General features: G+C 39.4%; 1 protein-coding gene across 3 annotated transcripts in view; it reads left to right on the top strand.

The window, feature by feature from the left end:
• Positions 1–23,563, top strand: part of furina (furin (paired basic amino acid cleaving enzyme) a) — a 43,927-nt gene that overhangs the window by 16,192 nt on the left and 4,172 nt on the right. For all 3 annotated transcript variants that reach the window (XM_088372168.1, XM_088372169.1, XM_088372170.1), the window contains exons 3-15: positions 2,596–2,694; positions 7,255–7,350; positions 8,719–8,847; positions 8,931–9,007; positions 12,364–12,452; positions 16,324–16,496; positions 17,966–18,178; positions 19,586–19,686; positions 19,992–20,095; positions 20,288–20,405; positions 21,931–22,110; positions 22,188–22,312; positions 22,906–23,013. In XM_088372168.1, the coding sequence (XP_088228294.1) occupies positions 2,596–2,694; positions 7,255–7,350; positions 8,719–8,847; positions 8,931–9,007; positions 12,364–12,452; positions 16,324–16,496; positions 17,966–18,178; positions 19,586–19,686; positions 19,992–20,095; positions 20,288–20,405; positions 21,931–22,110; positions 22,188–22,312; positions 22,906–23,013 (1,612 nt within the window). The remainder of the gene's footprint in view (positions 1–2,595; positions 2,695–7,254; positions 7,351–8,718; positions 8,848–8,930; positions 9,008–12,363; positions 12,453–16,323; positions 16,497–17,965; positions 18,179–19,585; positions 19,687–19,991; positions 20,096–20,287; positions 20,406–21,930; positions 22,111–22,187; positions 22,313–22,905; positions 23,014–23,563) is intronic.

Genomic DNA, 23,563 nt, shown 5'->3' on the forward strand with positions numbered 1-23,563 from the left:
CTCATTCTAAGAAAAACATTTTTTTGTCTTAGAATGAGGGAAAAAGTTCCCTGTTCCGAAAATAAAGTGAAGACAAACAAAGCAGTATATCACAGCCTCAATTTGACATCCATACATAAAGTCCACCTGATTTATAAAGCGCACTGTCGATTTTGGAGCAAATGGAAGGATTTTATTGTCCAAAAAATCTGCTACTTGCCCTTTGCTTGTTTTTGTCCAGCTTCATTGTTTACACAACTATTCTTGGAGGGCAATTTCAAAGTCTCATTTTCTCAATTAATCCCAAGTCACTGAGGCACAAACAAAATATGGTAATGCACTACATTCTGTATGCTTGAATAAACACATAATGTGTCCAATGCAAAGTAGTAAAATGCGTCACGGGTCGTTGCTCTGGTTTAACTGCACTAATGGTCTCCCGTCAATGGAATTAACTAAAATCCACAAGTGCAGCCCGTGACTCCATTTTCATATCACCATAATGCACCGCCTAAATCCCCCCTTCTCCTCTTTATCTTTTTGTAAAACATAATTATGTAAACATTGACGGCAGCTAAGACGCAAGACCTTTGCATGCATGGTTTCTCATAAAGTGCATAATGCAGAGAGTGCACAAAATATATTTACAAAATAAATTCTATGCTACCCGGAGAGACCCCTGATAAGCCTTTTCTGCTCTTATCTGTGACCACCTTACTGCATCAGTAATGGTCACTTTGAAATTCCGAATCTGCCTTTTCCAGCTGTCGTGAATGGCCTTTCTTGCCAAGTGGAAAGTAGTTAAAAGCACAGCAACAATGTGGTCTGAATTAAATGGCCGAAATCATTACCCCTTAAGCGTCTGTACTGATTACCAGATGATGGTTGGCCTATAGTGCTGGAATGGACATTCTTGAGAGTAATGTGGCAAGTGTGCATGTGTGAATAACTTGGTAATGGTTGAGTTGTTCTTAATGAGAGGTGAACTCTGGAACACACGCATGAATAGTCGCATAAATGTATGTTTTTGTGTTATCCTAGAAACGAAACATATCGGTGCTGAGAAAACAGCTATCAAGCTACATTTTAGACACATCCAAAATACTACCAGATAGGAATTGTGTTGTTTACAAAACTTCACAGCAAGATATTTAGCACGGCCAGATATTTGGAACCACTCCAGGTTCAGATCTTTTTGTTTATCTTTGAAGTCATGAGCACAATGGATGAATTGATCACTTCATTGTTTCTTGATAGCACTCGATGGACCCCACCCACCTTCCGTGCATATCTTTGATCAGTCCTACCACCCAAGATCGTATCTCAGCCAACACAAAAAACAGCTCCTCTTTTCTTGGCTCGGCTAATAATGCCTCTTCAAACTGAGCACTTTCCCATTTTCATACCTCTGCCTTCCTTCCTTTGAGATTTCTTTAACGGGTTCACATATCCATTCAGTCTCGCAGATAAACCGTATCGTTGATGTGTGGTTATGGCGAGCACACAGCTGAATATTACTCTTTAAAGTGTACCAACCCTCTTGGATGTTGCATCTATCCCCATCTGTTGGCTTTGTGTAGGGGACTTAGGCTGCATTCGGTCTATTTACTTTGATTTAAACACGATTCAGGGATTAGTTCAGTTTATTTGGATGAAATAAATGCTACAACACGAATAGGCAATATGCATTGTGTTGTCATCATCGTCATATGCGATATTTTCAAGGCTTAAAACGCAATACGTAATCTGTCACCGTGTTCCCTCTCTGTGTTATTGTCGTATTTAGCTGGCTGTATCTAAATAGGCTGTTTTAGTATGTGCAGCAACCACCACCATTTTGCAGTCCAAGTTTTCCGAGTGAAATCCCTCCAGTTTCATCTGGATAACTAATTAAAGAGCTTGTGGAAACTGACTCAATGAACAGGCCAGTTTGATGTTCACAAAACATATTGATAGACTAAATGAAGTGGCCAATATGAAATTGACAAAATGTACTTGTGAAATCAGCAGGGTACATTTTCAGAACTGGTCTTTAGTGTTGACGCATGTTTGAAGAAACAAAAGCCTCAAATTCACTCAGTTCTGCGTTTTTATAGGCGTTTTGTTGACTGAGAGATGGCAACAGCTCTGACTGGCACAGACTAGTCTTATAATCACTCTGGTAAAGTACGTGAAGTACTAACTGCTTGCTCGTCAGGGACATGAACGTGTCAACAAAACATGTCTTTGTTTGTGTATGGCTGCGGAATCACAGAATCAAGGAAAAACCTTTTGCTATACAACGGTCCATTATATGTATTGTAGAGTAATTGTTTTTGATTAAAGTAACTCATGAATAAATAAATGGTCTTGAGCAACATTCCAAAAGTGGTGAAAAATATGGAAAGATGTCTATGAATGTTAATTCCTTCCTCTGAATCAGCAGCGCCTCTGTTGGTTGCAGACAAGTAATCCGTTCCATTTATCCGGTTAAATAATTTAGCAATTATTATCCCCAGTCGGCAAATCGGTATAGAAAATGGATGGATTTTCATAATTTAACGTATTCTTTTTATATGACTGCATATTTTGGTTTGCTCTTAGCCTGAAATTACCTACTTTCTTATTGTATTTCAGGTTTTTGGTGACTATTATCACTTCAAGCATCGTACCGTGGCGAAGCGATCGCTGTCTGATCATAGGAGCACACACGTCCGTCTACTTAAAGATCCCAAGGTAAGAGATTTAAATGTCCAGAGTCTAATTATATTTTTTAAATTGCTTTTGGGAGAAGAAACACATTGACATACAGTACACTGAACTTACATGTCTTTATGAAAGCAGTGTAAATAAGACTGCTTGTATAATTATTGTTATTTATTACGTATCAAACACATCTCTCGTCTTAAAAGATAACCCGAGGGTTAATTCGTAGCCTTTACAAATGCAGGTAAGTGGTAGAGGTGAAACAGCCAAAAGCACATTCCTGGGTCTATGCTGTTGGTTATTTTAAATGTCAGAAATGCCTCAGCATCTATTTGGGATGTTGTCATAGGAGGACTGATGGAAGCTGAACAGACTCTTCCCGGAGGAGGCCCGCTAGTCATAAACATTCCTCTGCAGACCTCTAAAATTCAGTTCACTTCAGTCTTCTTGACTGATCTTAATGGAAATTTCACATTTCTATATTTTCCAGTAGTATGGCAAGTCAGTTTGAGGTTAGCTTGACAATGAGCCTAAAACCTTCTCCACTGGGAAGGACAAAGTGAAAATCTGTGTGAAATTAATATTCATAGCAATGGGGATATGAGGGATTTTGAAGACAGTTACTACTTAACGATAAACACTGGGAAAAAGCCTAAATGTTTTTTTTTTTCTTCTGTAAATTGCATTACCTAAGTAACTTAATGGAACAAAATCAAAATATTCACAAGAACATTTGTGCATATTTTTGTTTGCTGTCTGGGACTGTCATAGTTACATGTGAGTATTTATTAATCAATCACACTTTTTTGCGTAGGGCGGATCAAGTTATAATCTAGGTGATGCATGAAATGATGAGTAAGGTTTTTGATTTTCCACTGAGTCACAATGCCTTTTTTTCCGTTTGGTGGATGGGTAAGTTTTAACTGGATGCTGCAAAGAAAGTGGTAAAGACATTAACGTAGGGCAATGATCAAAACATAAATTTAAAATAGTTTTCTGCTCTTTCCCAGTGTTGGCAATGAATGATTTGCGAAGAGATTTTAATTCAAACAAATATATTAAAAATTGCTTACTTTTATATTTTATTCAAATCCTTATTTTCAGTTATTTCCCAAATGCAAGCAAGTTCATGAATACAATTTTTCAGTCAGTTGTAAAAAACAAATCATGAGACTGGCTAGTATTTTGTTAATGAATACAACTTTTTCACAACAGTCCAAAGAGCCTCTATGGTATAATTTTCAGCCATTTACTTTTAACGCCCATTATAACTTGACTGTCAGGTGCAGTCCGGGGAAAAGAGCAATGGTGTGCCGCTCTTGTTAGAGCTAAAGCCACCTCCCTCTCTATTTGGGATTTCCTTTACCACTGGGCCTCCATTTCCTGTTGTTGAATTCCTCTGTTCCCCAAAGCACCTCAGAGAATGTGAAGCCAAATCCTTTCATATATCCTCCTTGTAAAGTTCACTCGAGGTCGCAACGATGCCTCAACGATCTTTTTCCTTTTAACATATAACAAATTCTACAGCCGTTCTTCCATTGCGAAATGATACTTTTTCCAGTTCACAGCCCACCAGCCCACTTGCTAACTAACCAAGATGGAATTTGAATAAAAGATGTTTCCACCGTGTTTATTTACGAACAACAAAATCTGGACCATGGCCAGATCTCACATGCTGCCTAACAGAGAACCCTTTTAATAGGCCCTAATGAGGACTTAAAGCCTGGCCGTGTTTGCTCCTTTCATGCTAATCGTGTGTGAAGGTTATTGGATGAGAAGGAATCTTAATGTTTTGTTGTGAATTATGATTTTTTTTTTTTTTTTTTTTTTTTTAAGTCTTACTGATGCAGTGGAGTAAGTCAACTGTGTATTCATTATTTTCCTTTTTTGCTGGCAATGCTTTGCGCCCTGTGATTAATGAGGCACATATGGACAGAATTGCTCCAATGGTCACTGAGAACACTAATACTTAAAACCAAACTGAAAAACAATGGCAAATCAGGCAGATTAACAAAAACAAAACGCTTGAAATATCCCTTGACAAAAAATGACAACACCCTTAATATTTTATTGCACAACCTTTGAGGCAAAATTTCTTCACTTCCAGCTGTTTTCAAAGCAATGTTCCCCCACATTGCCGGCTGTTTTTAATCATGTTAACCGATCTTTCAAGACCCACGGAAAATTGTGTTCTGTGACAGTTTACTTACCGGACAGAACAAAGAGGCCCTTTTAATCTTTCACTAGAAAATAAAAATTGTCCTTTTCATATTCAGTCTGTGACTTTGAGGATAATGGTTTTTGCTTCTGACACCTCAAATTGCAAAGAACAAAAACAAGGATGGGCTTTTTGATGGTAGAATATTTAAAGGTGTTATGACCATCAGTGGCTTTTTTTTTTTGTACATGGAGTTCATCATTTACTGTGTTTACTGTGGCAACCTATTTTAATGATTGCGACACACTTTCTCCTAACTACAGCAACATAGACTGTTTATTAAACAAATTTACAGTATATACTGTGTTTGAGTGGAGGCACCTAAACGTGGCCCACTTCCAACACGTCACTCATAATCGTGACAAGCTGAGATTCCACTCTAATCTTTAACTTTTATTCGAAAGCTATGCTAATCTTAAACCCAAAGCGATACAGCGCCACCATCAACATGAATCTTTTAGTCCTCAAAGTGATTTACGAATGTGAACTTCACAGACAAGTTGGGTTAGGCCCTCTTCCACACCTACCCGCTAAAAATGGTACTTGGCAGTGGCGGTAAACGGTTGGATTCTAGTTTACGAATGTAAATGTCCAGTGCAGTGAATGAGTTACTAAGACTAGGAATACTCACCAGTGTGTTGGGACTCATTAGTGTGCCGTGAGAACTCCTAAGGTGTGGCATGGGAAACAACAAAATTAAATTAATTGGCCCTAAAATAATAGATTTTTATCTTTGTTCATCTATCTTGGCCAACAATTTTAGAGAGACAGAACATATTTACTCTCCTCTGTAAGATAGCAGAAGTATATGATGGGAATGCGTATCCACTTTTTGTGACATTTTTGCCTGGCGTTGTAGGCGTGCGCTGTGCCCTGAAATTTTTCAAAGTTAAAATGTGCCTTGGCACAATAAAGGTTGGGAATCACTGCACGAATAAAAAGCTGCTATAAAAGTGAAAGGTAAAGGTCAGATAATATAACTGTTTTTAGCACTAGCGTCTACTGAATATTTTTTTAAAACAGAATAATTTTTTGGGTTCAAAATAATACCGAACTTTAGAACATTCTCTAAAACAGACAGTTTCCTTCTAACCTATTTCTTTTTTGCAAGAAAATGATTTGATTTATCGCTTCATGCCGCATACGTGAACTAATCTGTACTGCTGTGTAAAAACAAGCCTATAGATAATTTTCAATGAAGAGAAATTCTTTGTAGTACTCTCATAGATCATTTTCAATGAAGAGAAATTCTTTGCAGTACTGTGGGTAGGATTTCTGAAAAACACATGGGCTTTTGAAGAGAGTCAAATATGCTGGCTGCACATAACTGTCACTCTGCCTGCAAAAGAAGCTTTTAAGTCGATACTGCTTTTTTCCTGAAAACAGAAATCCAATAAAGACCGGCGGAGAGAAATTGCTCACTTAACCATCCTTTAGTCCACCTTTGCCCCATTTTAAATCTCACTATATTATGTTATAATGACATCACAGCGCAGTGTGAATTTGATTCCATTATCTTGCCCTCGTCCAATTTCTGTATCGGGCCAGTTGATGTTTTAATGCAGTGCAACGCTACACTATATACAAAATAATTAGGACATATCGTCATTATGCCGACAAGAAAATTGAAAACAGAATTGGTTTCCACTTAACAGCTGCAATAGCCTCCACTTTTCTAGAATGACTCTACCAGAGTTTAGTCAGTCAAGTTATTAAACACCATACTTATTCAAGCATTTTAGATGTTACTTTATGGACTTGCACGCATGCTAGAACAGAAAAGGCTCTTAATTAAATTATCCTCATGTTCCACTTTAGTTAACCACTCGTTAATCCTATGGAGATACATATTAAATTATCCTTTTTTTACTTAGATGCACACTTTAATCATTGATCGATTTCCTTGCATGAGGTTTGACTGATAAGATGTCGCAGAAAGTAATGAAAAAAAACGTACGATTGTGTCACTGTCTCTTGGAAATTGAAGTAGAAATCTCTCCAAGTGCTGTTCCTGCTGCTACTCGAGATCAGCATCCATGTCCGAATGCACATACACATCAATCAGCTGTTGACAGAGCGGCCGTCTCTGTAGCTTTAACACAAGACACCGGCAATACATCAGCTTGTCTCTCTCTGGAAGTGAATCTTATAGAAAGCTGCTCGATGTGCACGGACATTCAATAAGTTTATCTGCAGGTTGCCACTGCTGAACCGTGCTTTCCCAACCGCATCCTTGAATCTCCCTCACTCAAACTGCGATAGCAACATAAACCTCAGCACAATTAAGACAAATGGTTGCCATTATTTCTGACTTGGTTTTCTTGATACTAATGTCGACCGACTTTTTCCCCAATGCTCATTTCTGTGTTTAGGTGACCTGGGCAGAGCAACAGGTAGCCAAACGTAGGAAAAAAAGGGATATCTACGTAGAACCGGCTGATCCAAAATTTGTGGAGCAGTGGTACCTGGTGAGTTGATATTGTCCTGAGCTCTGCACGTGTGTGTGTTTTGTGTACTTGAATTTGTCACTGCACACTGGTTGAGCTATCAAAATATATAGTCAAGCCATTTTTTTTTTTATATTTCCCTTAATTAATTGCAGAAACATCTGAAAGAGGTGACAAATATTAACATCCCTTGATCTTTACCCTCAGGAGAGCAAGGGAAAATATATATAGATATTTTTTTTAATTATTTTTATGTTTCACTGAATTTCAGGCTGCAAAATGTTTCGCTAACTACTCCTGCGAGGGTGCTTCAATTCGATTAGTAGTTGTCAAGGGGCTTGTTTTTAAACAAAAGGCACACGTTGTTATGCAGAAATGGTATCTTTAAAACTTCAATAATGATACAAAGAATTGATGAATTATGAATCAAACGAAGATGCAATTTGTTTGGGAAAACATTTTTAATTCGTTTTTTCAAAACATGATAGCACAAGGTTGAAAAGCTTCTCTAAAGTCTAGTGTCAATAGAAACTGGAGCAACACCTTCGCTTTTCTCAAATCCCTTTCACCGCTGGAACCGGTTTTGCTTTGATCAAAATGTATACATGCACTTTGCAAACGTGGCTACAAAAGAGCTCGGTGCCGCTTCTGCTGCTGTCTCTTCCATCTCTTTTATTCATGCGTGGGGAGACAGCCATTTTTTGTTTACTTAACTGGAAAGAGAGATGAGAAGAGCAAAATGACAAAATAATTTGAAGACTAAAATCACTAGTTTTATGTCTGTGATATTGATGCAGTTGATGAACTGATGCAATTAGAGGCAAACTTGTTATATAGCGTTGTCATTTTCCCAAACACATTGTCAATGACCATGGCATTGGTTCATCTGTTGATTTTCCATTTGTCTCGCACACATTTTTATCAGCATTGTCACAGCTTATGTTGAAATACCTGATTTTCTTTGAAGAACAAACATCGTTGTCTGGTAGGATGCACTTCTAACGCCATCTGCAAGGAGAGCCCACTGGATCAGACTTTTTGTAAATATTGCAAACTAGCTTTGAAGCAGATGAAAGCCTCAGCTTTGAAAAGGTCAGATTGAATGTCAAGCGCAAATCAAACGGCATACAAAATGATTTGTGAGCCATCGGCCAAGTCTCCAGTGTTTTGCTCGGCATTAATAACAAAGCAAACTTGTAGCACCGATACTTTATGACGGAATAATGTCTTTTGCGGCGTGCCTTATTGCTTTCCTGTTATTTCCTTTACACCAAAACCTACCTAAGATGACAGATGTTTGTTGAATGAACATTTGAAAGCCATTTTGCAGTTTCTTTCTTTACTGTGTCACAATGAATCAAAATACAGGGAATATGTTTTCATTCGCAGTACAACACCAACCACCGTGACTTGAATGCCAAAGCTGCTTGGCAGTTGGGCTACACAGGTAAAGGAGTGGTGGTGTCCATCCTGGATGATGGAATCGAAAAGAATCATCCAGACCTCAGTCAAAACTATGTAAGGTTTTAAATAAAGGGGAATCCACTTCATTTTCATCTTTTATATAAATACGCTCAAATAATTTTCATGTTATATCATAGGACCCAGATGCCAGCTATGATGTGAATGACGGCGACCCAGACCCTCAGCCACGATACACACAGCTTAACGATAACAGGTACATGCAACATTTTTCATGTGTGATTGTAGGAAAATGCCTTTTTCTTTGTGTTCTTCAACCGAGCTAAACAGGCCTGATAGTGTTTCATCCTTTGACACAGCTCGAGCCATTTGCCAAAGGATGTCGAACTGAAGTTGCTAAGATACTTTAACTTTTCATGCCTCATACACTCCGAAAATGTACAGTTACCCCCTGTAATGAGCCCGGGCCTCATTTCCATAATTGCAGTGACCTTTTATTTCTTTATGTGCCACCAGGCCGTTAATACCAAAGAGCTGATATACTAAGAGCAAATCTGCCCTTGCGTGTGAAGTAAACAGATTTATTGAAGTGGCCTCTGCAGGTGGCATTAAAGGTTGTTTACCACCACAGCGATGTATTACAGAGAATAGATTGAATTAACTCATCAGAATTAATGAAAGCAAGCCCTTCGTTTGGCTCTGAAAGAACCCGCTTACAGTCTGTCATCTGTGCGACTCGTGACTCGCCCTTGGTCTTGACTGCTTTTCAGTAAATGTAAGTGCAAATAGTGAAAGAGACACACATTTGCCTCTTAAAGCATTTATGCATGTCTTTCTGTCAGTAGAATTAAATTTTGTTTAATAAATTGCTTTATGGGTCCCGGAAACGATTACCCACCAAACATCGCCGAAATCCAAAATAGTGCAAGTGGGGAAATATATGGGTGAGCCACGCCTTGAAGGAGCTGCATACTTTGACAGTCGTGCCAAGGCAGACTTAAGCACCTCTCGCGGCTCATGGTGGCCCTGAGCCCAGCTAAGACACTTACTATTGATGTTGCTCTCTTGCCGCACCTCTCGCTAACCCTGGCTCATCTCAGCCCTTATCTCTTGCCACCCAGCTCCCTATGCCTTCCCCGTGGCAAGATGGAATGAGAGGCGCACCGTGTTTGTGTTGCATTTGTGTGTCTCGCCCTTTCGGTGGGTCGCTGCAGATGCATGTGCAAACAACCAGTGGGCAGGAAAACTGTGTGAGCTTGCATCAGACTGAAAGTGTCTGTTCCCCTGCAGAAAGCCCAACTGTGTTCACCTCCATAAAGCTGTCTTTCTTCCCCAACATACGGGCCGCAATGAGGATGGCTCGCTAGCAATGTGACCATTCAACCTCTTGTTTATCTAAGAGAGCATGCTGTCGAGATGTTTTTCCAAAGTTTCCTTCGAGTCCCATCAGGATGGTTTACAAATGTGCATTTTCTCAATCTATTTATTTATTCCTCAACTCCTGGTACTTGGCTCATTTCTACTGGGTTGACTGCAGGAGATGCCAGCATAATTTAAAAGAACTATATTTGTTTGGTTTTTATTGCCCTGCAGAGTTTCTCTTGATGAACCTCGGCAATAATGTGCTTTTACAAATTCAGGATTGCAGTACATGTTATACTTATTTTTACTTGACCATATACTGGCTCTATACTTTGTGTTCTCACAGCTCTATAAACATTAAGACCAATTGGTAAAACCGTAGCCTTAATAGCCTCCAGGATTAGCATGTGTTGGATTTAGAATGTGTGTGACAAGACATCTCGGGTTTAAATTGAAAAAGTGCTATTTGTTAACCCAACCAACTTCTGCTAAATGTTAAAATTCATTGAACCAGCAGCAGCTCATCTGTATTGTTCAACCAATGTGTAACTCTGCTTCACAATGCAACTTGAGTAAGTATTTTGTGTGACTTCCCATCTTCACATAAGTCTTTTATGAATGTTGTGGAGCCCAAGGAATGACCACAGTACCAAACAGCTTTTTTTCCCCCTTTCCTTGTAGTTTATCTGCAGACCCAGTTTGGAATACTTTTCTACGACAATAGCCTTTCCAAGGCATAGCCGTGTAACTTAATATCAGTTATGGTTTTGCACGGTGACAATGTTGTTGTCAGCTGTGGAGTTGAATACTGATCTCATATGTGGGCCTTGGGCTCACATCTGACTTTGATGTGATGCAGGTTTGTCTCACTTGTTCGACCTTGCCACTGGGTACTCGCTGGAATCAAAACATGACTTTGGTGAAGCGAGTCTTTGTTAATCATAATTTTGATATTAATGCCACTTTGGCAGGTGCTTCATGGTTTATTACAGAATGTAAAAGACACAATGATTTGCAGTACGCCGCAAGTGCACAACTTGTAACTCCTGTATAGATTTAACAAATGATCACAAACGTGTTGTTTTGCATCATGAAGATTTTGCCCATCTGAAACAGTGTAAACAATTGCAAGCAATGCTTCAGTGACCCTGTTGTTTTTGATTTAATGGCCCAATAGGACCTTAAATGTTTTAGTTTCAAATGTGTAATAATGGAATCTTGGTATTAACCAAGTGGTCTTGTGGTTTTTCTGAAACAAAATAATGTGATCGTGTTCTTGGTTCCTGTGACCGAGCGGTGTAGTAATGCACCATTTGGGATACAGTATGCATAGTATTCTTGTCTGGGGGTTTATTTCCTAAACCAAGAAATGAATCTATCTCTGATAGCATTTGTATTTTATGAAACCATCTACCATGTTCGTGTCTGTAATGAATGTGTCAAAGGCAAAATTTGTAAAGGTTTGCTTGAATGCTTATCATTTATCTCCTTCTCATCAGCTGTATCCCAAGCATGTATGCTGCACGACTGCGGCAGCGGAATGGAAGCTCAAAGATAAAATGTTGCGGGGAAGTGCCAAGATAATGTGTGTGGGTTTAGCCTTTTATCTTTATTTGTCTTTTACTATGCTGCTGTCCTCCTTCCACCTAACTCAAACAAAAGTAATTGCCTGTGACACTCACATGATGTTAGCATGTTTGCTTTGTCATGAAGTATGCCTCATTTGGCCCGATAAAATTGTGCTTCTATCCTGCCTGCTTTGGCTTACAGACTTGGTTTTCCTGTTTGGGGTCGGTTAAACAGCAACAGGGGTCTGCGATTATGTTGAAGGGCATTAGGTGTACCAGTATGTATCCATCTCACCGAGTGCACCTGACTGGAATGTGCTGATCAGTCACTCTTTTGGACCGTGGAACATTGCAGGGCCTGGAGCTAGCTCTTTTACAGCACTAGTACAAGTGTGGGAATAATGAAAGATGGTGTGTTAAAATGGCAAATGGTATTCACAAAAATTCCATCGCACATGCAGAAGATAGGTTTTTATTCTGCCTTTGACTGATTTTGTGCACACCCTCCTCCAATTCTTGCAGGTTGTAAAGAATTGTGCATTTACTCGGTGCCTTAAAGTTTTTTTTTTGACAGATAGGAATTTAGGTATGTTTGAAGAAATCAAAACGGTTGAGCATCACATTTGTTTCGTCTCACTGTGAATGATATGTGATAAAGTTCCTCTCATTGTTTTTTTTGTAGGCATGGAACACGCTGTGCGGGAGAGGTGGCAGCAGTAGCCAACAATGGCATCTGTGGAGTGGGTGTGGCTTACAATGCCAAGATTGGAGGTATGTTCTATGGAATTGGTCATTACTTGCTTTTGATAAACCTGTGCAAGTGCTAACAACCTTGCATTATGAACACAAGCATTTTTTTTCTTGTTATTTATCATCTAGAGATGTCCAAATTAATTGATAAATTGATTATAAAATGAATTGACTCATATTTTAAAAATTTAGTTTCGAGACATTTTTTTAACGAAAGAGACATTTTTTAACCAAAGATTGTCCAAAGCTTCTGATTTCAGATTTTCAAAAGTAATAATGCTCTGATTTCTCTAGTGCTTCATTAAAGCAGATTGATTTTTGTTAGTGTTTTTGAAATTTTATATTTGCAAACATCTGCCTTGACTTTGGAAAACATTAACCATCAATTCTTCTTGCTGGATATTGCTTAGCTGTTGTTTTTATAATCACTAAATAATACCAAATAAAAATAATTGCTAGATGAACACTAATAAGGAAAAAAAACATTATCATAAACTTTCATGCAAATTAAATTTTATTCGATTAATCAATGGTAATTTTTTTTTGTCCTTTATGTATTGATTCTTATTGTCATTGTCGAAATATAAACATTGACATTCTCTCATGAGTTATTCTGCGGTTCCCACAGCTAGTTTGTATGAACTTTAATCTCACAGGGTCATCTAATAGTGAAAATATTGAACAGATGGTTTTATCTTGAAAAAAATAATGGTTTCTTGATGCGAACTGACTTGACACTCTGCTGTCGTGTCTCTGACAGCAAACATGCTTTGGAGATAATTGATGCCATATGACAGAGTGATGTCTAGTAAACAAAAAACACATTTGCACAGTGTTGTTAATACTCTGCTCTGATGTGTATCTACAACACAACCACAACGAGAACAAGGCCTGGCTGCTTAAAACAGGCTTTATAATTGATGCATGTACTGGTGGGGTGATTTGTTGCGTTGAAATTTAATTGACTAGAGCGATTTCTCGTTTCCCCCCCAACCTTTAGTAACCGCTTCTATCAATAATTAAAATGTTCATGTTGATTTCACATGAGTTCAATTTCTGTTCTGACAGTCCGATTCTGTCATTAGTTTGAAATAATTTATGCATATTCAAAACTAATTAGTTTGGTGGTTTGAGTTAGATGATGAGGAAACAGGTAGGTGGCATGGCAAACTGATTTATTTTTATTTATTTATTTTTAAAGAAACCCCTAGCAAGATATAATCTCAGTTTTGATTGCTGAAATTACTTTCCCACTGTTAAAACTTAATACAAATATAAAAGATGAATTGTTTCTAAATAGATTGTCGCCTTCAGTGCCATTTCTTTATAACTGATTTCCATATGGGATGTTTTTCCCCCTCTTCAATGTAAAATAAAAATGGTTAAGATGGTTTACGCATGATAGATTAGCCATTGGATGCTAATGCACGTCTTTACAGGATGCTTTCAAGAGCCCCTAATGTGGCTTCTCCAGATGTAAAATGTATTCTTTAAACAGCAGGCGTCGCTTTTATCTCGGTGCCTGTTCTCTCATTTCATCTCTGATGATCTCCTCGCCATACCACTTCCGCTGAAAAATGTCACCCAGCTTTCTGATCATTCTCTGCGCCTTGAGGCAAGATCTTCATACATTCTCATTAAGATAAAAGGTGTGCTGTGTGTGGTCTCAAAGGTGGCGCAGCCTTATTCAATGTTGAGCTAGTTGAAACAAAAGGCAGACAGATACATGTTCACTTTGGCCAGCCATTATAACTCGTAGAGTCTTAAGTCAAGTGAGAGAAATACAGTCTCAGTGCTCTGCAATCCCAACCTTACCTTTCAAAGTTGTTCTTGGCACTAAAGAATGCATTCCTACCTCTATAAAAATCTTTCAAAATAAACCTTTTTAGAATCTACCGTATTATTGCTAGGTTTGGGGTCCAAGTATGAAATTTGGCCTGGCACGGGCAACAGGGGGAATGCCACGCATTCACTGAACATCAAACTGATGAATGCATACACTGTCCAGCAATCTTGAAAGTGCAGTAATAAACAAATCATGTTCCCAGAAGAAAAAAAAAAGGCGAGTAATTTGACAGTTTATAGCAGGAGGGTACATTTACCTGTTACAGACAACCAGACATAAATCCTTATTCAACAAAGTGTGTGTATGTAGATATGCACACATTGTACTATAATTTACAGTATGTGTCTTGGGTATCTTCTGGTTTTGTGGCTTGTTTGACCTTTTGTAGGGCTGGGAATACTTTCAAGTTCCCCTTTGTATTATTAAAAAAGAAAAACAAAACTTGCGCAGCTGGTGACTACGACAGAAATTCTACAAAACTTGTTTGATGCCTTTGCAGTTTGTCATAGAGATGGCACTTACTTTCCCGGAACAGAGCAGCAATTTTGTGGCGGGGAAATTATGCAATGCGTTTTGGAACGTGTTTTGGAATTTCATTTGTTACTACTAATAGAGTCTCGAGGGAATGTCACTGACACAAAACGTAAGCCGCAAGAGAAGAATGTAAACACGGACATAAGCGCTTAACACACTACATGTCTTTTCCACAACCATTAGTTTGATATATTCATATGTCTGTCCAATTTTCTTTCTGTTGTTCCAATCCAAATGTTTTTCCATTTTATTTATTCATGTTTCGATTCACGATGAGCCCTTTCTTCTTTCTGTTAGAAACCTCTGTAAGCTACAATGTACCTGAACCTGTGCTTTCTAAACCATTTTGAGCACAACAGCAGTTTATTTGCCCTTAATGTCGGTGGTGGGGAGAGCAAAAACCAAACTAAAAAAAAAAATAACAAGAGGCACAAAAATATTCCGTTGCAAGCTGACGCCACAGACACCCAAAAGGCACACAGTGAAACTGCACTCGATTTATGCAAATATGAAACAGCACAGTAGTATCACTGTGTGCCTGTGAGTTACATCTCCCCTAAAATGGGAAGCACGATGGAGTCGTTGGGCCGCACATTGAAACTAAAGACGCAAAATGAAACCACGGCTGCAGTAAAAAGGAGCTTACCATCAACCTTAGATGCTACATAAAGTGGATATAAAGTCTGCACATCCGTATTCCAATGTCAGGGTTTTGTAATATAAAAACGGAACCAAGACGATTAATCTATAAATATTTTTCACCGTTAATGTTCCAACCCGTGCAACTCGTTTGAATTTTTTCTCCGCAATAATAATTAAACAGCTGAGAATGTGCTAAATCAGTGCAAGGGACTGTTTTCAGAATCATCTAATCATATTCAAGATGGAGTAGGGACACCACTGCTACCAATTTAAAAGTCCCTCTGAATGAAGTTCAGATGTTCTTGTAGGCTTTCCCAGACATTGTTTTGCAGAAGCATGAAGGTTATATCCAAACAGGAACTGGTACTTGGACTTGTTCATAATTCCTTCCACGTTGACTAGGCAGTGAGCAATGTTGTGTTTGGGCCAAACATACTTTCTTCAATTACGGGCAAACATTTTCAGCATAGTTTCATTGGATTATAACATATTTTCCCACCTGCATGTGGGACATGTCAAGGGTATTTTTTGCTAAATGTAGCCAAGTTTGGATTTTTTGGGTCTTGCCCAGCTTACTTTTTGGGTCTTGCCATCTTACCAATTGTGACGTGCACTGAGGAGCCTTATTTTCTCCACTTGATGATGATCCTCACTCTGTTCCATGCTATGTTTAATGAATTGACTGTCCCATTTTTTTCTGCTTAGCCTCTCGAAGTCTATTGAGTTGTTTAGTTTATACATCACATTAGCAGCGGACAAAATTTTGAAACTATTGTCTCATTCTTTTATAACATAAAAACTTGGCATTTTAACAAAAGTTAATAATAAAGTTACAAAATAAGCCTATTTTCTATTTCGCCAATAATGCAGGCGTGCGCATGCTGGATGGTGAGGTGACAGACATGGTGGAGGCCCAGTCTCTGGGCCTGAACCCCCAACACATTGACATCTACAGCGCCAGCTGGGGCCCAGAAGATGATGGCAAAACTGTGGATGGGCCTGCCAAACTTGCCAAAGAGGCCTTTCTGCGTGGAGTTACTGAGGTGTGTGTATATGTGGGTGGGTGAGTGAGTGAGTGCGGAGGTTGTCATTTGCATGAGAGAAATTTACTGCTTCTGTGTGTGTGGCTTCCTTTCAACAGTCAGTAATTGAACCATTCAAGCATGAGGGCACAAAAGTGGAAGGAACAAAGCTGTATTTGACCCTGACAATTATGAACGGAAGAGAAATGCGCTCTGAAAGCCACCGGTCAGGAGAATAATGAAAATTATATCTGAGCTGAAGGAAATTAAATTTGATTTGATGAGGAAATGTTGCATGAAAGTTTATTTTAAACTCAATGATCAAAGTTCAACCCCAGAATTTACAGCGAATGCAGATAGACTTTTCATCAAAATCAAATTTTTTTCCCCACTGTTTGATGTATAATATTGTGACCAGTCTTAACTATGACAGGAGTTTGCCCAATTTGTCATTACTGCACGCTCACTCAACTGGTAACTGGCAACAATGTACAAATGTCTCTGTCAATCTTTGCGTCAGCTACCAATCTCAGAGGCTTTGAAGAACAAACAGTTTGGAGAAACACCTCAGCATTTCAGAACCAAGTGTTCTGTAGGCTTTATATATTGATTGGCTATTTCCCCTGCAAAGGTTTTGGAACAGCTAGGTTAATTCTTTTGTTTCTGTCGGTGCCGTTATTGTGAGTTACTAAATATTAAATGTGATTCACTTTAAATGAATTTAATGTCTGTTCCTATCATTTTGCTTACTCAAAGTCAAACAAAGGTGGACTGTCTGGAAAAAAGGGCATCCTGCCGATTCATTCCCAACCCAAATTATCTAGCCAAAGTGCTATAAGAATGTCAATGATTAGAAAAACAGTTTGAAGAAAAAAAAAAAGGAGAGGTATCTTTAAAAACAAATGCTGTTAAACATGGATATGATCAAACGGATATACAGTGTTGTTGTAATTTTAGTCTTCTCATAAGAAGCAACAAATCAAGAAGACTTGATTTGCAGTTGGTCTTACATGCCTTGTAAACAGGCCTGTACTTGATATACCCTCTTGTTTTACTGCATTGGACCGTGTCATGTAAAAAGAGATTGATAAGCCAACGGATTCCACATACGCAAGCCATGCATAAATGCATCTAAGCAGGAGCACACAGACTCGTTATGAACTGTGGGATTCGTGGCATGTGCCATAAAACTGATTTGGGACTGCTGACACAGACTACTTTGATGATTGCTGCGCTGTCGGCTGGCAGCGGGTGGCACATGTACCGGTTGGATCGATGCACAGAAATGGTGCCACTCAATACTATAAAGATGATTTACTACACTTCAAGCACTGAGCGCTTGCATGGTCTACTGCAGCGACTGGTCTGTCATCTGATATTTACCCGCTTTTGATTTTCAAAGGGGCCTCCTTGACCTTTTCATTTGAAATAGGCAATGATTTTGTGGGATTTCTGCAAGTTTCACTATAAATGTCTTTTACAACCTTCAGGGTCGTGGAGGTTTGGGCTCGATCTTCGTGTGGGCCTCCGGCAACGGTGGGAGGGATAAGGACAGTTGTAACTGTGATGGCTACACCAACAGCATCTACACCCTCTCCATCAGCAGCTCGACCCAAAATGGCTTTGTCCCCTGGTACAGCGAGGCTTGCTCTTCAACCCTCGCAACCACCTACAGCTCGGGCAACCTCAACGAGAAGCAAATTGTAAGTTCTGCCTCTTTGCGCCACCTTTCATAGACTCTTTTTTTTTTTTCCACTAATAAGCTCTTGGCTTCCGAAGTCTAGGTAAATCAAATTACAGGTTTTCCCATCCATTGTTAAATTCTTTTTTTTCATCCAGAAAAACATGCTGCCCCCCACCTCTGGTTTCAAATGGCTGAAATTGAAACATTCACTCAGTCATTATAAATGGTGGCATGTGTTTCTGCAGAAGAAACATCAGCAAAGACCCTTTGAAGCAGCAACAGCTGTGGTGTCAAGTTTGCCAATATGAGACTAAATGCAAAAAAGTGTTGAACCCATCCATTTTTTCCCATTAAGCGTACACTCATTGTGCTATTCGACATTTAAACGACTGTTCGGGATGTCTTTTTGAAATGCACAATGGGGAACTTTAAAACACAACCATAAGCCACGAGCTGGTCTGTTGAAACACTTGATGATGATGGCATGACTGGCAAACTGTTCAAGGACCAGCAAAAAGTACATGATTACCCAAGTATAGTTCGTGCGCAATAATTGGTTATTGATTAACTTGGTCTGGGGTCTGCAGCTTCATAACCCCCTGATTTTCTTCCTGACCGTTCCTCTTCTTTCTTTTTTTACATCAATTAATCCACTTTTGGCCCACGATATTCATTAATTCACTTTTGGCCCACTAAAATGATTATGAATAATAAGTTGCTGGAAGTCCTCCTAGAAAGCTGCTGCTTTAACTTTCATGTCACAAATCGAGAATAATTTTGGTCTACTCCAGTCGCATCAACACTTAGACATGTAAATTCTGTCTTTGCATTTTTGTTGTACTTGTGTAATGGGTTGCTAGTGTAAAACTTAAGATTGCCTCGCAATTTGGGGAGTCTTTACTCTTGCAGCGATTGTGTGCATACAAGCGTGAGTCACCACCGACTGTATTTTTATCGCACTTGTTCAGTTCAGTTGAGTTGGACCGCATCACTTGGTGTGCATGATTGGCTTGGAGCTTCCCTCTATGTAGTTTCCTGACCTGCATTTTTTTCAAAGATTGCTTGCTTCTTGCTTCATATCACTGCACATATTTTAAGTCCCCGAACAGGAGCTGCCATGTGCAACTACAGCTCTCTGCTGTTGGTCATAAATCTAAAAAAGACACCTCCTGAGTCAAGGTTGAGGAAAAGGGTTCAGCGCTTGTTCTTTTATTTCACCATCTAACTCCCCTGCTGGACAAGGAATCCATATTTAGCACTTGTTGCTCACCATTTGCCATATGTTTAACATTTCAACTGCGTTCCCTTCCAGCAGATACATTTACATGATAATAAGATAATAAGAGGCAATTGAAATGTCCGAAACGTTTACCCTCTCGGCTCGAGCGGGCTCAATTAGATAATGTAATTATTTTTTCCTTATCAGATCACGACAGACCTTAAGGCTAAATGCACAGACTCCCACACAGGGACATCTGCCTCCGCCCCACTGGCTGCCGGGATCATCGCTCTAGCCCTTGAGGCAAAGTAAGTGCTAATCAGTCGATTTTTAAAATCTCACGTCGCCCTCAGCTTTGTCCTAAGATTCATGCTCTAAAAATGTCCTCATGTCTACTGATCTAAATATACACTGTACACTTAGCAGTTTTTTCTGCTTAAGAAGCCATTTTGATGCAATGAAGCACATTGAAATAGATGCAGATTTTCTTATCATTGCAGATAGTAGTTGTTCACAATGTTGCATCTGCATTTATCTGGCTTGAATCTGACTTGAGAATGTCAAAGTTACTATGCATGTGTGAATGTGTGCTTATATTTGGATTTTGTTCCAGTAAAAATTTGACCTGGAGGGACATGCAACATCTGGTTGTGCGAACCTCTCACCCTGCCCACCTGGCCACCAGTGACTGGAATACCAATGGGGTTGGACGCAAAGGTACACAACTCAAGTTCACTTCCTCTGTAGCTATCGTCACGTCTGAAGTTAAATTGAAATTAGAAAAGCAGGGCTTTGGTTCTGAACAAAATATATTTCTTGAAGTGGCATGTGTTCCGACACTTAGGTTGCGGATGTTTCATTCAGAAGGACAGCTGTCATGTCTCCTCTCTTCTATCTCATTTCCTGCAGTCAGCCACTCATACGGATACGGCCTACTTGATGCCAGTGCAATCGTGGCTCTGGCGAAGACATGGACCAGTGTGGGGCCACAACGAAAATGTGTGATCACCATGCTCTCCGAGCCAAAGTTTGTGCAACACACACTGCTCACTGTATTTCATAGCCAGTGATAATCCTCTCCATATTCAACTATTTTGTGCCCGAAGTTTCTATATCCAACCTGCATACCACAGCGGCAGAAAGGATATTGAATCATTTTTCCTTTATTCTGTCTCTCAGCATCTTTTGCACACTGTTGCTTTGAATCGAAAGGCAGATAAACATACCAGTGGTTGTTTTTGTCTACCACAGCAGTGCCTTTCAACTAAAGTTTCCAAAGCAAATTATGAAAAGGTCCACTGAGAGGACAAAAACAAAACTGATATGTATTTTTTTTTTCTCCCATGGCTGTTTTATATCCGGTATTGTAAGCAGACTGTCCTCAACCAGTCATTATGCACTTGTTGTGTGGGTGTGAGCATCCTCAGCTTTAGGCTGTTTCGAGCAGACTGTTTGAGCATCTGGGAGCAGGAGCAGCAATCAGGACAGTCATTCAAAAGTTAGCAGTTAACCTCATTCAGACAGACAAAAAACCAAGGGAGTGATTAGGGATTCAGTCTTTCTCGGTCGCAGTCAAAATGAAAATGAATGTGTACATCTGGCCATTTTTAGTATGCAGTATTCTTAACATACGTAATCAGTGCTATTAAAATGTGACAATAAAATAGGCTATAAAAGGTGTAACCCCATTTAAGATGGAAAATTGTATTTTGATTCAAAGATGTGCTGCATTGAATCGAAACGAATCGAATCATTTCACTTGGTGATATATCACGATACGTATCGAATCATTTCTTGTTGGAGAGATATCATAATGGAAATGTCATACTTAGTGTACTGACAAGTTCATTCAATGACAACAAAAGGTCATTGCATCATACCTTCCCAAAGGTATCATTTTGAATCAAATGTTAATCCCATTGAATCGAAACAAATTTAATCAAAAACCGTATTGAATCGTCATTTGTGGGTAGATGCACTCCCCTTTAGAATCGTTTTCTACAAAAAATCCATACAATTTCGAGAGGGATATAATCTTCATCTACATAGTGCTATTAGCATCATATAGTTTTAAAGGTTTAAAGATATGACGTTAAAATATTTGTACAGTGTCCCACATGATCAGCATGTAATCACTGTCTCCTTTGCATCTTTTGATATGACTTCCTTAGACATGTAGAAGATATATGCAAGTTACTTAATGAACAAAGGAAAAAAACCTTTACTTGGAACGCTGTGCTCTAGAGCTTGACAGTTTATACTCACACCTTGTCAGCTGTTATTTCTTCATATTTGATTCAAACGTGACACAAAAAAAACTTTAAGGCAGCTATGGGAAGGAAGGGTGTGAAGACGAAGATTGTTTTTTGACAGCACATGGTTGCTACAGGTGGTGAAACTTTAATCCTCTCCAAGGCTTCAGACTCTTTGCCCCTATCACAGTGGTGAGGAGTTAAGTAGTATTCTGATCCCAAGCTTAGAGAGAATCCCGTGTAATGGTTCTGACGGCACGCTGTGTTCTTAGCTACATCACATGATGCGTATGTTCACAGAAACATCGGCGGCCATTTATCAGTTAACAAGAGCATAGACGCCTGCTTTGAGAGCGACAGTCACGTGACCTCACTGGAACACGTCCAAGCTCGGCTCACCCTGTCGTACAACCGAAGGGGCAACCTGGCGATCCACCTCATTAGTCCTGCCGGCACGCGCTCCACGCTGCTCCACCCCAGGTACAAACACGCAGCTGCACGTACACACAAGCTGGTCACTTCAGTCTTGTTTACACGCCCATGATGATTTCCTGCAGGCCTCATGACTACTCATCAGAGGGTTTTAATGACTGGGCTTTCATGACCACCCACTCTTGGGACGAGAACCCCTCTGGGAAGTGGACGCTGGAGATAGAGAATGTAGCGGGCGCCAGTGACTATGGTAAAGCCTCTTTGCGATGGCATATTTCTGTTTTCATCAAAACTTAATGGTAATGCAATCATCTACAGTTATGCTGTATGAATAAGTCAATTACAACTTAAAATTTAATTCCTGAAACTAAAAGTCATGATTTTTTTTAGATGCATTCAATTAGTGGAATAAAAACGATCAAATTTGATGTGAAGTAGCTGCTTCATTCCTTCTCTTAAGAGTGTAAGCTTGAAAAGAAAATAATGGAAAAGAGAAAAAAAATGAAATCTGTCAGCTCTATTCACACTCGGGAGACTTTCAGTCAAGATGAACCTCTCAAGATCCCCCCTCCCTCACACACACTTCTTTTGCACTCACAACTAATCTTATTAGACACGAAGGGGGCATCCGGTTGTCTTAAAAGCGCTGCTCTTTTCAAAGTGTCATTTTGTGGCAAAAATTGGAGAGTCTTCTAAAGAATATGTTTGAACAAAATTTACGCTGGGGAGCTTGAGCCTCTCTGACGGCCCTACTTCTTTCAGGAACACTTTGTTTTCCCCGTGCAAGCTATATATAAATATATATATAAAAAAAAGTATCTCCTGGCTTATTTTTCTTCTCAGGCACCCTAACCCAGTTCATCCTGGTGCTGTATGGCACCGCACCCCCTGGAGATTCTCAGCCTGGAAATGGGAACTGTAAGACGTTGGACCTCAGGCAGATATGCCTTGGTAAGATGCTGTCTCTTCCCTGCTTTTCTTCAGTTAGTTAATCAATACTGTTATCACCTTTCATACTTGTAAAAATAATTGAAAACTAAGCTGGTAGTACAAGACACAAGTCTTTCCCATTGATCACAGTCTCTAAACCCCAATTGTTGGGCCATCCCACACTTACTATCCCTTGTGTAAAAGCAGTTATTGTATAAAAATATTATTTATGTACATGACATGGCTGAGAACAGACTAAGCCACAGCAGGTCAACGCCCCCCCGGGCAGATGTAGAGGTCACAACCTCAACCGCAAACTATTACTGATCGCTTCAAGTAATTCGTCAAATTATTCTAATCAAGTCCATATTGCTGTGTCACAGCATATCCAAATCCCAACACAGACGACGAGGTCCAAGTGAAAACCGACTGACACAGTGACAGTCTGGCCCCTACAGGCAGACATGGGTATTGACATACTGACAGGTAGCCAGGGAGGGATCACCTGATTGTCATTGTTGTATTCGTGTTATCGTCGGGTATTGCCTTTTAAGATATTAGAGTTGACTTC

The sequence above is a fragment of the Syngnathus floridae genome, chromosome 3, assembly GCF_059516105.1.
Source record: "Syngnathus floridae isolate MCC-2025c chromosome 3, RoL_Sflo_1.0, whole genome shotgun sequence".
Lineage (NCBI taxonomy): Eukaryota > Metazoa > Chordata > Actinopteri > Syngnathiformes > Syngnathidae > Syngnathus > Syngnathus floridae.